General features: G+C 43.9%; 1 protein-coding gene across 1 annotated transcript in view; it reads left to right on the top strand.

Annotated features, from left to right (window-relative positions):
• Window positions 1–555: 555 nt before the first annotated feature.
• The window catches only part of LOC144890811 (disabled homolog 2-interacting protein-like), a gene marked incomplete at its 3' end in the record, with an annotated part of 32,801 nt that continues 16,244 nt past the window's right edge, over window positions 556–17,112 (top strand). Inside the window, exons 1-7 of the mRNA XM_078772650.1 lie at window positions 556–904; window positions 5,308–5,405; window positions 10,035–10,172; window positions 10,397–10,615; window positions 11,861–12,014; window positions 12,075–12,265; window positions 16,637–16,781. Coding sequence (XP_078628776.1) covers window positions 556–904; window positions 5,308–5,405; window positions 10,035–10,172; window positions 10,397–10,615; window positions 11,861–12,014; window positions 12,075–12,265; window positions 16,637–16,781 — 1,294 coding nt within the window. The remainder of the gene's footprint in view (window positions 905–5,307; window positions 5,406–10,034; window positions 10,173–10,396; window positions 10,616–11,860; window positions 12,015–12,074; window positions 12,266–16,636; window positions 16,782–17,112) is intronic.

Here is a 17,112-nt window from a genome sequence, read left to right as displayed (position 1 = left end):
TTAGATTTTGGTTAAGATCAGGATTCGGATCCGGCTACTCGAATTTTTAAAGTGATTCTTCACCACTGCATTGGGAGATCGGGCCAAAAAGAATATATAGCAGGATATCTCAAAAAGTTATGGATGGATTTGGACGAAACTTGTTGGACAGGTTGTGTGTGCGATCAGGAAGAATCAATTCAATTTTGGTGAAGATCCCGATCCGGCTCGTATTATGTTTAAGTGATTCATCACCATTGAGTGATATGGCCAACCAGGCGGAGGTTTGCTCTCTTCTGAGTGCCGTTGTCGTTCCCTTCGTTTTTATTTCATCAAAAAGGGCCGCCATTACAACAACCATAATAGCCGACAGTATACCGGACATTCCGATCGGCAAGGGAACCCCACCCAGCCAAACATTCCCGATTCCCGAAGGATGGCTGGACTCCACCCACCTCTCTGACTCGAGACGGAGAAACCACGCCCCGAGATTCGTGACTGGTTGAGGAGCCATGGGATGATGTAATGGGATGTCAGGATTGGTCAGGGAGTGACGTCAGCAAGGGGAAAAGGAGGATGCGTATGCGTCCCTTCCTGTTCCTGTCGCTGTCTCTCGAACTGGTGCTGCGGTCGCGTTGGTCGTGGATCGTGGAGGAGGAGGAAGAAGAAGCAGTTTCTAGTTCTCTGATGCTCGCTTTGTGGTCGACGGTCGCTCTCCTCGTGTGCGCTAAAAAGAGAGCATTCGTGGCTTTGTGGAGCCTTTGCCAAGTTGATGGAGCGGGGGAACGTTGGCCGCCTGCTGCACTGCTCGGTGCGCTGCGCCATCGACCAGCGCCATTGTTCGGGCGTTTTGACGTGTGGTCGTCTCAGCGACCGATCCCAACGAAGTACTCGTCGACACCGGAGCTCAGTGCCACGTCGAAGGGTGCATTTTATTTTTATTTTCTTCAATCATCCCGTTGTCTGTTTCGTGTATCTTAATAGTGCAGACATCTCAAATTAGGAATAATAGGTTATTTTTAACCTCAACATTAATTTTGCCTTTTTTTATATTTTTATTTTTATACAATATGGAGGCTCTTGAAAGAGCTAAAACGTTTATAAACGTTTCCTGTTTATTTTAATAAATTCATTATTGTTGCATTTCACTTTTGTGTCGTATTCGTTTCCTCCTTTGTGGGTCGAGGAATAAAATCCCGTGGAGACCGTCTGACTAGATTAGGCCTTTAACGTTTCCCGCGCGCGCCAACGATAATCCCGCCAAGTTTCGAAATACACCTCGGAGTTAACTGGTCGGCTGGTTTGGTCCGGTCCAAGGCCAAGGTCAAGACTGCTCTGGTCCGGTCCAAGGCCAAGGTCAAGACTGCTCTGGTCCAAGGCCAAGGTCAAGACTGCTCTGGTCCAAGGCCAAGGTCAAGACTGCTCTGGTCCAAGGCCAAGGTCAAGACTGCTCTGGTCCAAGGCCAAGGTCAAGACTGCTCTGGTCCAAGGCTGGCCACGGACGTGACAGTATGTTTGAACTTGGTTCTTGGTTTAAGTATCTTTGTTAGGCAGAGATGAAATGATAAACCTCTCTTGTTGCTCTTGTCTGAGAACCCCCTGAGTTGTACGTTTTCCATTTTTATACCAAGGATGTGATTTTCTCCATTCTGTGGTTTGGTTATTGCTGGTTATACCATTTGTATGCCACTACAAAAGGTGGGGGGAGCCCGTTAACCCCCCCCCCACCCCCATTTCCTTTTTAAACTAATTCATATTTATATCTTAACACTCATACTTATCTTTTAAATATCTTAACTCATGTTTATCTCAACACTTATACTTATCTTAACACTTATACTTATCTTAACACTTATAACCATTAGGGAGGCTGTCAATTCCATTGTCTAAAATAAACCTCTCATCAAAAGCCCCCAATACCTTCTTATTTACCTCCTCTGAAAATAATTGATGTTTATAACTTCTTATTGTATTCATTTTTCTGTACTCTTCTTTCTCAAAGGTTAAACATTTGTAATAATGTTCAAAGTTTATTGTTTCTTTGATTACATTTTTCTTTTCCCCCTTTAACTTTTTATCACTATTTTTGGTTCACGAGTTGTCAAACAGAGTGACCACTATATTCGTCATGGGTGTGTGTCTGTGTGTCTGTCTGTCCGCAGCATAACTACCCGATGATATCATCCGATCTTGATGAAATTTGGGTGGGAGGTCGATATCATGATCTAGTTGTGTCATGCCGAGAGTGGGCGTATTGCGCCATTGTGGGCGGAGCCATGCCCGAAAAAGATGTCTTTTTCGGGGGTAACCGATTTCAAGCTACATCTTCTCCGAGGGAGTTGGTGGAATCTGACAGGGGTTTCGATATTTGGTTAGGCCAATGTCACGTGTCTAGCCCCACGGAGCTCGATTTTTCATTTTCGCCCCAAGGTCAAGGTCACAAGGTCACAAAATTTAGAAAAGTCGATTTTTGATGGTTTTATTACATTCTTCGCTTCCTGATAGGGTGAAATGTCATACATGTTTTTATATTATCACATACATCATGAAATACAAGTTTTCCAACAAATTTCAGAATCTTCGACCTTTGACCTTTGAAGGTCACAAAGGTCAAATTTTCAAAGTTGTCAGAATCGAACCCAATTTTTGGTATTGTGTAGCTAACTAACGTCATAACTGATTATACATTATATTCTATCATTTCAAGGTCAGGAACCTTCGTTTTGACATTTCCAGGCCAAAACCCGACACAATTACGTACAGCTGGCTCTTAAAGGCCTGCGCATGCAGCGCATTGCGGCCCTTTGTAAATAGGCATGTACACCGCAATCCAGGGGCCGACACCTGCCACGTGGGCCCCCGACCCCCCCAGTCCGGGCCTGTTTCGCTTATAGTCCGTCCTTTGTCATTGAATACCGCTCGCTCGTGAACCATCGTCGTCTCCTGACTTGTCAATATTATTATCAATATATTTATAAGCATAAGCCTTTGCTCTCAATCCTACAAATTCACTCATTATCTTTCCACCCAATTCATCTTTAAACTTTCCAATAACCTTTTTATTCTTTGTCGAGAATAGTTTGTTATCTGATTTATAATTGCTTGTATCATAATATCAACATCCTGAGACATATCCTCATAAATATCTTCCGTATTGATTTTCAAAATAAAACTCTGTATCCATAAAAGTAGATTAATATCATCCACATATCTCCTCTTTAAGTTGTTGTAAAAGTAGTGATACATTAACAACTTTGACAAGTCAATAATTGATGTTCCCATATAAATAGGTTTATCCATTTCAATGCTCTCTTTATTCAAATGAAAAGCACAATAAGTTCTCTGAAAACACCTCCAACCTTTGAAAACTTGGTTTATTAATTAATTTAGATGCCTGTTTCCGGTATGTAACAAGTCTTATGTTTTGTCCATTCCTAACATTTTCCATAGTTTTTCCAAATACAGCATTATTGATTAATATGTAAAAGTCTTCTGAAAATATGTTTTTGCTTCCGTTCTCCTTTTTGTATTAACATCAATATAGGTCTTTTAACAATGACTTTATTTACATTCTAAAATTCTATTAACTTTCTTTACTCTAAACCCAGCAGATAAATATTGTCTTAAATTCCTTTTTTTATTATTATTTTTTATTCAAGATCGAGGCTCGTGAAAGAGCTAACAATCACACAAAAAGTCAAACTGACACATAAAACATATAATAAGGGGAGCGGCAGACAAGATGGGGAGAGAGGGGGAAGGACACAAACACAACATTTGAGAGCAGGGACATTGAGAGATCTGTGGGAGGGAGAGTGCTGTGGGAGAGGTATTAACCATATGGACACTGCAAGGACTTCTAGGAAAGAAGTTGGAATTTCAAAAAAAGTAGATCTGGGGTGAATTAGCGGGGGCAGAAAAGATCAAGGTTTTGGATGGGGGAAGATAAGAGATGGTGGTGAACAGCTGTTTTGAAGACCTGGAGGGAGGAGTGGGATTGAAGGGAGTGGGGGAGTTTGTTCCAGAGGCAAGAGAAAAGAGGAATCAAAGAGTGAAGGTTAGTAGAGATATCAGGTATGAAGATACTTGGTAGGGTAGCACAGTGTAGTGGTGGTGTTTCTGTCTGAATGTAGAAAACACAAAGAACCGATGCAGCTGATTTTCTCCTGCCTGACGGCATTTTTATTCTGCTATTGTTTCTTATTTGTGACATTTATTTAACGACAGCTTTACAAAATCTGTTTTCTGCAGGAATGCGGAGCATAAAGTGTCGAATGGTTCTGTTGATGAAGAGCTGCTTCCTGGTGAGTTTTGAGAATTTATCTTTTCACAAAATATACACTTATTTACAAGTCCAAGAAGAGAGACCTGAAAATGTTTTGTTGTTGTTTTCTTTATTTTCCAATTTGCCGGTGGTGGCTGCTTGTTCCTCACGACAGTGACGCAAACAACTTCCTCTCATCACAGCAATCTTTCCCGTGAATGCTCCAAACTTTTTGTTTTGATTCTCCAGTCATGCCATGGCAGTGTTTTAGCAGCTTCACTCGGTCACAGGTGTAACTATCGTTCAGAGGGACCCAATGTGTAATATTTGGCCACGCTGAGAATCACCTCAACCAATACAAAACAATACTGATTGGAAATGTTGATGGAAGAGGAGGAAGGCAAGGATTAAAATGGACAGACAAGATGATGGAATAGATGAGGAAGTTAAAGATCGAGCTGCTGGATAGACATTTGAATGGTGTTCCTGAAGAAGCAACCTCTGAATCGTAGACGGTACCAGATGATGGTGAGAGTGCAAATCAATTTCAATGAAAATGTAAAACGACGTGATCATTGAGGTGGAGGAAACGCTGAAAGGAAGCAAGTGATTGGTTTGGGTTGGGAAGGGTTAATGCGGTTCATATAGATCATGGTCATGAGGATGGATGACGTGAGATGGTGCTTAAACTGGGTATCCCGTGTGCCGGCATGAGGTGGTGAGCGTTAAAGATCACATGGTGACCTTCACCAAGAGTAGTGGAGCTATCACTGGCACTCTGGACAAATTCCAAATTCCTGCCTTTATCCACGACGATGATGTCAGGCCTAGCCAAACAGTTGCTCAAGGACTTGGGCCAATTCTGCATGTTCTGAGCCCTTGATCTCTTACTAGGGGATATGGTATGTGAACACCTGGCTGGCAAAGAAGAAGACGAAGACTAATTTATGAAATTGATGTCTTATTTCCACAATGCACACACACCTGAACTTCGTGATATTCTGTCCATTGATCTTTTTCTGTCACAATATCTGTTTCATGTCCATTTTGCTTCTTCTTTCCAGGATCTTCTCTCCGTCATGGTGAAGACGATGAGAGCACTTCCAGTGATGGTCGTTATTGCAGACCTGATTTTGAAGAGTACGAGCTGCCGGAGGTGGTGGTAAGCAAGACATTAGATTTACTTTTTGTGCCTCCGTTATCGAAGTCGCGGGAGGCATTATGGTTTCAGGTTGTCCGTCCGTCCGTCCGTGATAGGCTTTCATTACTGCGATAACTTGAGAACTGCTGAAGGGATCTTAGTCAAACTTGGTGCAGGTATGTATAATGATGTAAAGATTAACTGATTAGATTTTGGGGTCACGGGGTGAAAGGTCAGAGGTCATGTTTGGTAAAAATCCTGTTACCGCAATAACTTGTGAACCAGTGATGTCATTCTGCCCAAAGTTTATGCAACAATGTATTATGATGCAAAGATGAAATTATTTGATTTTGGCGTCAAGAGGTCAAAGGTTAAAGTCTGGGATAGGTCTATAACTTGAGAATGACTGAAGCTATCTAATTCAAACTTGGCACAGGTATGTATAATGATGTAAAGATTAACTGTTTAATTTCAGGATCAAGACGTCAAAGGTCACAGGTCATGTTAAGTAAAAATTATGTTGCTGCGCCAACTCGTGAACCAGTAACGGGATTTTGAACAAACACTGGTATTCGTGTTTATGATACAAACATGAACTGATTGGCTTGTGGCATCAACAGATCAAAGTTCAGAGGTCATGTCAGGTAAAAATATGATAACTTGAGAACAGCTGATGGGATTTAAATCAAACTTGGTACAGGTATTACAATGATGTAAACGTGAACTGATTACATTTTTGGATGAAGAGGTCAGAGGTCACATTAAGGAAAACATCTGTTGCTGTTCTAACTTGTGAACCGTCGATGGGATTTTGCCCAAACTTGGTATAAGTATATATTATGATGCAAAGATGAACTGATTATTATTATTATTATTTTGTTTTTGTATCCAAGATCAAGGCTCGTGTAAGAGCTAACATCAATAACAAAAAAACAAACAAAAAAACCGGACACAAAACATACAATAAAGGGAGCGGGAGACACGATGAGGAGGGAGAGGGAAGCGCACAAGCACAACAGCAGAGAACAGGGACATCGGGAGATTTGTGGGAGGGAGGCATGGGAAGGGGTCGGGGGTGGGGTGGGGGGGGGGGGGTATAAAAGATCAAGGTTTTGGACGGGGGAAGATAAGAGATGGTGGTGAACAGCTATTTTAAAGACCTGGAGGGAGGAGTGGGATTGAAGAGAGTGGGGGAGTTTGTTCCAGAAGTGGGAGTAAAGAGGAATGAAAGAGAAGGTGAGCAGAGAGTCTTGATTTTGGCAATTTAACCATAAGACGGTTGCTGGCAGATCTTGTGCGACCTGAAGGAATATTTGGAGGACAGAGCACAGAGAGAGCTGGCGTATTCATTTGAGCTGTATTCCATTTGAGTATTCTATTGAGCTGCGGATGAAAGCCTTGCATGTGATGAGGAGCTCAGGTGTGCCAAGGAAAGACTTTGCATGACGGAGGATGCCCAGTCGGCGACTGGCTTTGGAGGCCAGCTTGGAAATGTGGTTTTCCCAGGAAAGATCATGGCAGATAGTGAGACCAGATGGCAGATAGTGAGACCAGATGGCAGAAGTGAGGTTGTCCAGTTGGTCTTTTCGGAGAGACATTGTAAGAGTGAGAGATTTGTCAGGATTGAAAGACATGTTCCACCTGTTTAACCAGTCTGTGATTTTGTCCATGTGTCCAGAGAGTGAGGAGGCTGCAGACTGCCGATCTGATGGATGAGGAATAGAGTGGCAGAGAGTGGAGTCATCAGCAAAGAGATAGAGAGGATTTTCTAAAATCTTCTAAAACCATCATAAAAATAAAAACATCATAAAACCATCATAAAAACTTCCCCATGCAAAACCTTGATCTTTTCTACCCCCACTAATTCACCCCAGATGCACTTTTATTGAAATTCCAACTTCTTTCCTGGAAGTCCTTGCAGTGTTGATGTGTTTTATACCTCTCCCACCTCTCCCCAAGCCCTCCCCCTCCCACATTTCTCTCGATGTCCTTGCTCTCAAATGTTGTGTTTGTGTCGTTCCCCCTTTCTCCCCATCTTGTGGTCCGCTCCCCTTATTTTGTGTGTTATGTGTTGGTTGCCTTTTTGTGTGATTAATGTTAGCTCTTTCACTCGATCTTGTATTGCAAAAAAAAAAAAAAAGTTGGAGATATTCGTGTTAAAATGGTAACGTGACTTTCTGAATGTTATCTGAATGGGTAATATGACTGACGTGCATCCACGTGTGTCTGGTATCAATGGATTAGCGTTCACATTTGTGCCCATAGCTTAAATATATGTTGTGCTCCTTGAGAATCTACTATAAAGTCGATGAAAGGTAACTTTCGACATTCTTTGAGCATTTCAACACCATTCACAATTTTGTTGAAAGCTCATGGTTGATTAACATTATTGTGAAAGGCCTGTTACACGTTGACTGCTCAAAATATGGCCATCACTCCTTCTGTCATCGCCATCAGCACCTGCTCATCTGGTATCTTTTCTCTTGTTAATCCTGCTCAAATCGGAGCTGTATACTTTCATCTATTCCTTTGTGGTTTTTTTTCACTTGTATATTGATTTGCTTCCTTGTCTTTGTCCAATGCCGTTACCTTCTCCATTCCTTCAAAATGGTGACTCATCACCATCTCAATTGACCCACCCTCCCCTCCCCTGTACATCTCTTTAATGACCTACAAACTCTGTGTAAAAGCACTATACTTTAAAAAAAAATCTTTCCAGATGAATAAGAGTTACCAGTGGTTTTTATAACTGGTTATTTGTCTTTTAATGCATCTCAGATACAGCTTTGCGAATGCTACCACAATTAAACAAGCGCTTCTGTCTGTGAGGGACAGCAACATTGCCCCGTACAGTCTAAAACTGAGTTGATGTCCTCAGGCTGCACAGTTACAGATTGGAGCCATGTTGGCAATAACAACAGGAAAGCACATAAAGGCAAAACGCTGGTGGCATTGTGGAAATGAAGGTTGTAGGATGTGGACCTGACATGTCTGTGTGTGTGTGTGTGTGTGTGTGTGTGTGTGTGTGTGTGTGTGTGTGTGTGTGTGTGTGTGTGTGTGTGTGTGTGTGTGTGTGTGTGTGTGTGTGTGTGTGTGTGTGTGTGTGTGTCTCCGTGTGTGAAATATACATCGGGGTTCGACCTCAACTCCGAAGGTGTGCTGTGATGAGTGTCCGTAGATGTCCCGAGGAGCTGTATTTTTCAATATCACAAGCGGCGAATGACCTTTACGGTGTGGAAGGTCACCGATGATTTAGCCCCTTATAAATGTCTGTGAAGGAACCAAGCTCTTTGTCATCGTGACATGTGTTGGCGTTGTATTTTAGTGGCACAGCATCCATATTTGCATGCCACACTGGCCAGAGTTAATTTTTCGTGATGACGATGCATCTATGAGCTGCACTAATAAGGAACTTTCTCCGAATAAATTGAATCAAAATCCTTCAACGACGACCTGCATTGGGTTTGGAACTACAAGTGTGCAGCTGCACTTCCTCGTCACCAAACAAACCTTCATTGAAATATGCCCTCTACGATGAATGAATGGTATCAAATCCCTTGTCAAACCATCAGAAGACTCATTTGCTCCTCAAGATATTGTTGTTTGTTCACGTATCGATTCCAATGGTGGGCCCTCATGAAATCCAAGCAGCTGCCTACTTTACGCTCGGGTAATGCTGGAGATTTATTGGCAAAGCCAGCTGCCTCCATTGGCTGTTTCTTATGGCACAATAGCCTGAGTTTTACGCCATGCCGGTGTCAATCTACCGTTTACCTCCCATCGTCAGTATGTTTGTCTGCGACATATGCTCACCAATTGTGTCCGACTGAAGAAGCGATGGCGTTCGAGCCATCGGGGATGTCTCCCCCATCTTTGATGTTCCTCACCTTATTTTAAATCCATCATTTTACTTTCACTACCAAGCACTTTAAATGCTTTATGCTCATCTCCAATTCTATTGAACTCCCATAAGCAATCCGTTTTCACGTGGTAATGTTTTCTGGATATGTCGTGTCTCGTGTATTTTTGTAAAACGGGGGGAATTCACGTAAAATCCGGAAAATCGTGGGGAAAAAATCCTCCAGTGTACCAGCACAGCCTTACTTGAAAGTTGGCCTCCTATTATTGTTCGGGTGGGATATAATATGTTTTTCTTGTGCAATTCTTGCCGTAGTCGTTGCTTTGACACATCTTGGAATGTCGCTCATTGTGTTTCACGACAAGTGTTCAGAAAGTTTAAATTCCGTAACTTGGACACATCATCCAACCAGGCAGCAAAATTGGCCAAGCATCCATTTTGGCCTTGTCTTGAGCGTGCTGCATGTAAACGACATCAATAATTCAGGCAGCGCACAGTAATTGGAGCCGAGCCATCAGGCGAGACGTCCACAAACCTCTCCCTCGTCTCCACCTGCAGCCGGCTTCCCACTGCGTCCCTGTCGCTCCACTACCTTGCAGGCAAACAGGAGGGACCAAGACAAAGTGTGTACGGCTCTGGGTTCTGTGTTTTTAATGAAACGTGGCATAAAATGAGGCTCATTGCTGGTGATATGTATATCCGACAATTGCTTATCAATTTATCGAATAATAACAACGGAGAGGTGAACAAAATGATTGAATCCACAAAGACCACTATCGATAAACCCACAGTGCATACCTCGAAATATTGCTCACGCCACCGAGCATAAAGTCGCCAAGTTTAAGAATTTCCATGTGGACATGTTTGATTCTCACGGTCTGTACACGATCTTCTTTTTCCGATTGGCGTTTAGCATTCTGAGTTGGCAGGTGGGCCATTTGGAATCGGCAACCTCGGTGACTTAAAGCGGTTGCAGTCGAGGATGCTTTATACAAAATGGATTCAGGACTTCTTCATCTTTGATATCATTTTTCGAGTTATACCCAAATTTAAGCTGCACAGGTAAACATGCAAAGATTGCAACGGTGTGGATTGCTCCGAAGGATGTTCCAAGCCATGACCTTTTTGTCCAATTCCACCGGCCGCCTGACAGGACAACACTCGGCGTGTGGAGAATTCCCTTCGGGTGTGGGTGATCGAAGCGAGAGACCTTCCACCGAAACGCCGCTACTTCTGTGAGGTGTGTGTGGATGACGCCCTGTGTGCACGAACCACGAGCAAGGCGCGGCGTGAGAACCTCTTTTGGGGAGAGCAGTTTGAGTTTGCAGCTTTACCGTCTTCCGCTCGACACTTGACCATACACTTGTACAAGGTACGTAACAAACGGCTAATTGGCCAAATAGCAAATCAAATCGTTGGACAATTTGGGAAACAGGAATGCCTTATACCGACGGTAAAAAGCTAACAAAAATGTGGAATCGACAAAGTGAAAACACTCATGCCATTGCAAAAGCAGTCGGCAACCGACTGACCAAGTTGTCGGCAGGTACTGCCATAATGACCTCCGAATAGAGTGCGCATATAGCCAGCTCGCCAAAGGCATATTACCATAGTTCATTTGAAAAGGCATCCCTGAAAGGTATTTGTGGATTACCAGCGATGTGTGAAAACATATAGGCTACAGGGGATCCGTACACAAGAATCCATCCAGAAAATAATGCACCATCATCTCTTGGGTCTATCACCTGGCTAGGGCAAGAGCAACGGCCTAAAAGTTTTGCGGAGCTGGCTTAGCAGCTATGCACGGACATTGCTCATTGTCACACGGGGTTTGCTAGCCCCAGTGGCCTGAGGTAGAGCCCGGAAGGATTGAATTTGAATCCAAGTCTTGTCAGTGCAGGGGGTTTTCGCTCTGAAGCTTTAAAGGTGATCACGGGCGATGCTCCTTTGTGAACATTGCAACAACATAGGTAAACGGGCTCCTGTAACAATTAAAGGATTCATTCCTCCCGAGTGCTGGATCCGTACAGCTGATCGGACAGTTGGCGGTTAAACACAGCAAACTTGGTACAGCTACGCTGCTGATGCATTGCGTCCACACTCTATACCAGCCCAAGAATGCAGAATTTGGCCAGGGCACCGGCGTACATCGGCATGCTCTTTTTGAAAGACCGCGAGATATTTAACGTCCGTAAGTCACAAGAGCAGGTGGAACAACAAGCGTAACATCTCCCATGAAGGGAGGCGTCCTCCTTGATGCAGCATTCTGATCACAACACAAGAGATAACATGCAGCGAGGTAGCATAATGAGATCTACAATGACTTGTGATGACGATAACTACACCGTATTGATGATGCAACCAGCTGATCGTATCTGTGATCTAATCCTAATCCACAATTTGTTCCTTAAATAATTACAATCCCATATTGCACTCAGCGCCTGCTTACCTGAACTCGCTATTTATTTTTATCTCTCTTGTTTGTCGCTTATTCACCATTTTTTTCCACTGTTCTTTGTTCTTTTCTTCTTATGTCCATTGTTTTTTTTTGTTTTTTTTCAGAGAACCCATCCATTTTTTTTGGTCTTCATCATGCCCTCTTTCACCTCTTCCACAGGAACAAGAGAAAAGCAAGAAGAAGAAAGACAAGGCGAGTGGTTATGTGGGGCTGGTCATGATACCGATGATGGCGGTACGGGGCCGCCAGTTTGTTGAGAAATGGTACGCCATTTCAACTCCCGGTGGCAGCGGGCCCGGTGGTGGCGGGGGTGGTGTGAGTGGGGCCGCCACTAAGCTGAGTGGTGCGGGTAAGGCTGCATCCCCACCTGCAGCCCTACGCATAAAGGCACGTTTTTTGAGCATCGCGGTGCTCCCCATGGAGTGCTACAAGGAGTTTGCGGAGCACATAACAACACGGCACGGAGCACTATGTGCTGCTCTCGAGCCCCTACTGTCAGTAAAGAGCAAGGAGGAGGTGGCACGTGCCCTCGTTCACATTTTACAGAGCACCGGGAATGCCAAGGTGAGACACAGCTGGCCCGACGAATGGACCTTCCTTGTAATATTTTGTGGACTTTGGGATCCTCTACCTATCTCTCCACCTAGATCCCTTGTCTTTTCTTCCTGCTATATTCTTTCCATCCTCTTCTTGATCGCTAGTTTCCCACTTTTTACCTCCGCCACCAAAGGTGGATGGAGGTTGTATTTTCACCCGTCTGTCTGTCTGTGAGCAGGATATCTCAAAAATTTATGAATGGATTCGGATGAAATTTGGTGGACAGGTTGGTTGTGTGACAATGACGAATTGATTCGATCTTGGTGAAGATCCCTGGTGTTGGGCTAGCGGCTAGGGTGCCGGCTTAGGATACCTAGGATCCTGGGTTCGAATCCCGGTCAATCGCTGAATTAACGCCAGGGGGGTTGACTCAGCCTGTCATACCTTCCGAGGTCGGCAAATTGAGTACCAGTTCACTGGTAATTCCCTGCTTGTCGTTAAAGGCGGCAAAAAGGGTTGGCGTCAGGAAGGGCATCCGGCCGTAAAACATTGCTTCAAAAAGGGGACCGAAAAACAACAACAACCACAGTTCCCGAAAAAGGCCAACCCCCGCTTGCGGGGAAAAATGGCCTCTAAAGGTGGTTTTTTTTTTTGGTGAAGATGCGGATCCAGATACGAGACTTTTTAAAGTGATTCTTCACCATTGAGAGATAGGGCCAAAAAGTATATATAGCACAATATTTCAAAATGTTATTGGCAGATTTGGCCGAAACTTGGTCGATAGATTGGGTGTGTGATAAGGGCACATTAATTAAATTTTGGTGAAGATCCGGATCCGGATACAAGGATTTTTAAAGTGATTCCTCAGCATTGAGAGATGGGACCGAAAACGATATATAGCACGATATTTCCAAAAGTTGTGGACGGATTATGACAAAACCTGGTGGATGAATTGGGTAGGTGACAAGAACAAATCGATTCGATTTTGGTTCAGGTCCGGATACAGATCCGGCCTATCAGTGGGATACAAAACGTAAACTGCTCAGCCTGGCAGAGGTATGCTCTCTACCGAGTACTACCATCGCTATTCGTCTCAATGATGAACATTATTTGAGATTAATCAAAGGAAATTTGGAAACCACACTGAAATGTAAAAACACACAATAGCTTCATTTCATTGCCATATAATTTGCCACTTCCCATTATTGTATGAAAACTTCCACATTAAGCAAAAAATGCAACTTCATTGAACTCCCCATCTGTTTCTGTGCAGCCAGCCATGCGTTCCTATCTGACGTCTCTGATTGGCTCTGAAAGCCGCATGAAGGTATGTCTTTCGCATCCAATCAGGAACCAACAAAGGAAATGCGTGGCCACATGCACAGACATTGCCAGCAGATTCATGAAGTTACATTTGCTGCTTAATAGTGCTTCTGCCTTTTTGTTCTCATACAAGGGTGTAAGGCAGAAAATTTCAAATGATCACATCTTGCAATTCTCAGTTTTTGAAACGAGTGTGGTTACCCTTTAATAACTTCCTTTACTTACTGCAGCGATAAGAAACTTGCACACGTACTTACTTTTATCATTATTTTTTGCTTTTATGCTCGCGTTATTGCCACACAGTGTGACGTCATAGTCTAGAAATTTGAAATGGATCACGTGTCGATAGGCTTTGTGATCATCACGCGAGTGAAAGCTTGTATTCTTGTACCGTCCTCCAAACAGTGATGACTCTATTTACATTTCACTGTCTGACAACATGGAACAACTTCTATCCACTCATCCCAACTCTCTCTTCCTCATTTGTGGCGACTTCAACTGTCATCATGCCAGCTGGCTGGGTGTGGGTTCATCTCTCACCAGCCATGGCACCTCAGCAAAGGACTTCTGCGACTCACTGGGATTGACACAATCTGTCAATTTCCCGACCCGGATCTCAGCCAATGGTGTATCTTCCCTTCTAGACTTGGTTATGACAAACTTCCCTGCTAATGTCTGCTGCTCTTCTTCTGCCCCAATCGGTTCTTCTGATCATGTGCTTGTTAAAGTGGACATCTCTCTGGCCATTCTCAGAGAGCCTCCTCAGCGTCGCCGAGTCTGGCATTTCACTCAGGCCAACTGGCACGGTCTTCAAGCAGCCATCAATCATCTCATCTGGACTGGTCTCCCATCTCCACTGCCTCTGACATCAATTCTTCCTGGGAATTCTTCCAAAGCAAACTGCTCTCTCTCATGCACAGATTTATCCCATCTCGTCTTCAGTTGTCTTACCCTTCCTCCCAGCCATGGTACACTGAATCTTGTGGTGAGGCAGTTGCCCTGAAACAACTTGCCTTTGCCTCTTGGAAGGCTAATCCAACTGAAGGCAATCTCAGTTCCTTCCACCAAGCTCGGAACAAGAGAATGAACTCTCAAACCTGTCTCCTTCCTCCAAATTCTAGTGGCGTCTGGTCAAATCCGTTTCTGGTGTTTGTTCCCCCTCCATCCCCTCCCTTACCTCAAATGGCCACACAGTTGACACCGCACGTGACAAAGCCGAATGCCTCAACTCTGTGTTTGCCTCAAAATCTTTTGTCCCAAACCCATCTCTCTCTGTTCCCACCTTACCCAATCGAACCCAACTGCTCCTGGACTCTGTGTCCTTCTCTTCTGACAAGGTGGAGGAGTTTTTGTCAAACCTCGACTCTGATTCTGCAACTGGACCAGACGGCATCAGCCCACGAGTCCTACAATCCTGCTCTGCCGCTCTATCTCACCCTCTCTCTGTTCTTTTCACCCTCTCTTTTGCTCAAGGTCATCTGCCAGCATCCTGGAAATCAGCAAACATTACCGCTTTACACAAAAAAGGTGCAAAAACTGATCCTTGCAACTACAGACCTATCAGCCTCCTCCCAATTATCAGCAAAGTCATGGAATCCATCATTGCTTTGGATATCAAATCCTTCCTCTTCTCCAATGGCTTGATCTCCGATCATCAATTTGGATTCAGACCAGGTCATTCTACTCTGGACATGCTGCTTCTGCTGTCTCAACAATGGATGGAGGTCCTCAATGCCAAACAGGAAATCAGAGCCGTCTCCCTTGACATATCACGTGCCTTCGATACAGTCTGGCACCCAGCTCTGCTCACCAAACTCTCCTCCTATGGTATCCATGGAAATCTCCATGCATGGCTTGTGGACTTCCTCTCTTGTCGTAGTCAACGTGTGGCTCCAAATGGAATTCTCTCATCTCCTCTTCCTGTCCAGTCTGGAGCTCATCAAGGCAGTTTTCTGGGCCCTATGCTTTTTCTGGTATTCATTAATGATCTCTCCAACTCTCTGGAAAATCCTCTCTATCGCTTTGCTGATGACCCCACTCTCTGCCGCTCCATATCTCAACCCTCAGATTGGCAGGCAACAGCCTCTTCACTCTCTGCAGATCTGGACAATATCACAAACTGGTCACACAAGTGGAACATGTCTTTCAATCCTGACAAATCTCACACTCTCACTTTGTCTCTCCGAAATGACCGTCTGGAAAACCCTCCCATCTACTTTCTCAACAATCTTCTCGAAGAAGCCCTGCCACTCAAGCTTTTGGGTCTCACTATCTGCCATGATCTTTCCTGGGAAAACCACATTTCCACGCTGGCCTCCAAAGCCAGTTGGCACTGGGCATCCTCTGTCATGCGAAGTTCTTCCACGGTACTACTGAGCGTCTCACCACATACAAAGCTTTCAGCCTCAGTTTGATGGAATACTGCTCTCCCCCCGCCCCCACCCCCCCCCCTCCCCAAGCCCTCTCCCTTCCACATCTCCCGATGTCCCTATTCTCTATTGTTGTGCTTCCCTCTCCCTTCCCTTCTCGTCTCCCGCTCCCTTTATTGTATGTTCTATGTGTTAGCTCTTACACAAGCCTCAACTTCGTATACAACAAAAGAAAAAAGAAGAAGCAGATCCATTAACCTTATCTTGGCCCCGAATTCACCGAAATGATCACTCGATCACCGCAGAATGTGTTGTGAACAGCCAAGCCCACTTTTAACACACAACGACAATAATTATACAATTGTTTTGATCTGTTGTGTTGTGATTATATATCCCGTCATTATGGCCAGTGCCTGTGGAAAAATGCATCGTCCAAGTGTGCATGGATTAAAGCATAAAACCCAACAGCAGGCGATAAAAATGTTTTACTATTTATAAACATAAGATTTATCTTTCGTAACTTGTATTTAATTCAAGCAACAAGTTCATTGTGTTCACCCGTTAATTTTGTCACGGATATTATTGATAGTTCAACTGAAATGGGTGTCTTCATTTTGTCTGCTCCTTTAAACATTATAAATTGGTATCAATGACATTATATTTCTCTGCTCACCCCATCCCGCTCCCCACACCTTCCATTGTGCAGGAATTTCTTTGTGAGATGGTGCTGTCAGAGATTGAAAGGTGCGGCGAGAACGAACACCTACTCTTTCGAGAAAACACGTTGGGTACCAAAGCCATTGAGGAGTTCCTGAAGCTCGTTGGGCACAAGTATCTCCAGGATGCACTTGGTGCGTATGTTGAGTAGTGAGAACTTGAGTGTATTTTATGTGTGTTTGCTTTGTGTGTGTACATTTATCTGTTTTGTGTTTAAGGCTCATGAAGGAGCTTGTTTCTTATGGAGGAATATGGGTAGCAGAGTAGCTGTTTTTATGAACGGCACATTCACAGCTTTTTTTTTTTTTTTTTTTTTTTTTTTTTTTGTATACTGAATCGAGGCTCGTGAAAGAGCTAACATTTACTTCACAAACAAATCAACCAGACAAACAAAATATATAAAAAGAGGGAGCGGAAAATAAGATAGGGAGAGAAGGGGAAGCGCACAAACACAACATTTGAGAG

The sequence above is a fragment of the Myxine glutinosa genome, chromosome 2 (assembly GCF_964187855.1).
Source record: "Myxine glutinosa chromosome 2, kmMyxGlut1.1, whole genome shotgun sequence".
Taxonomy (NCBI): domain Eukaryota; kingdom Metazoa; phylum Chordata; class Myxini; order Myxiniformes; family Myxinidae; genus Myxine; species Myxine glutinosa.
The sequence above is the reverse complement of the archived record's forward strand: the minus strand, read 5'-3'. Positions and strand labels throughout refer to the sequence as shown.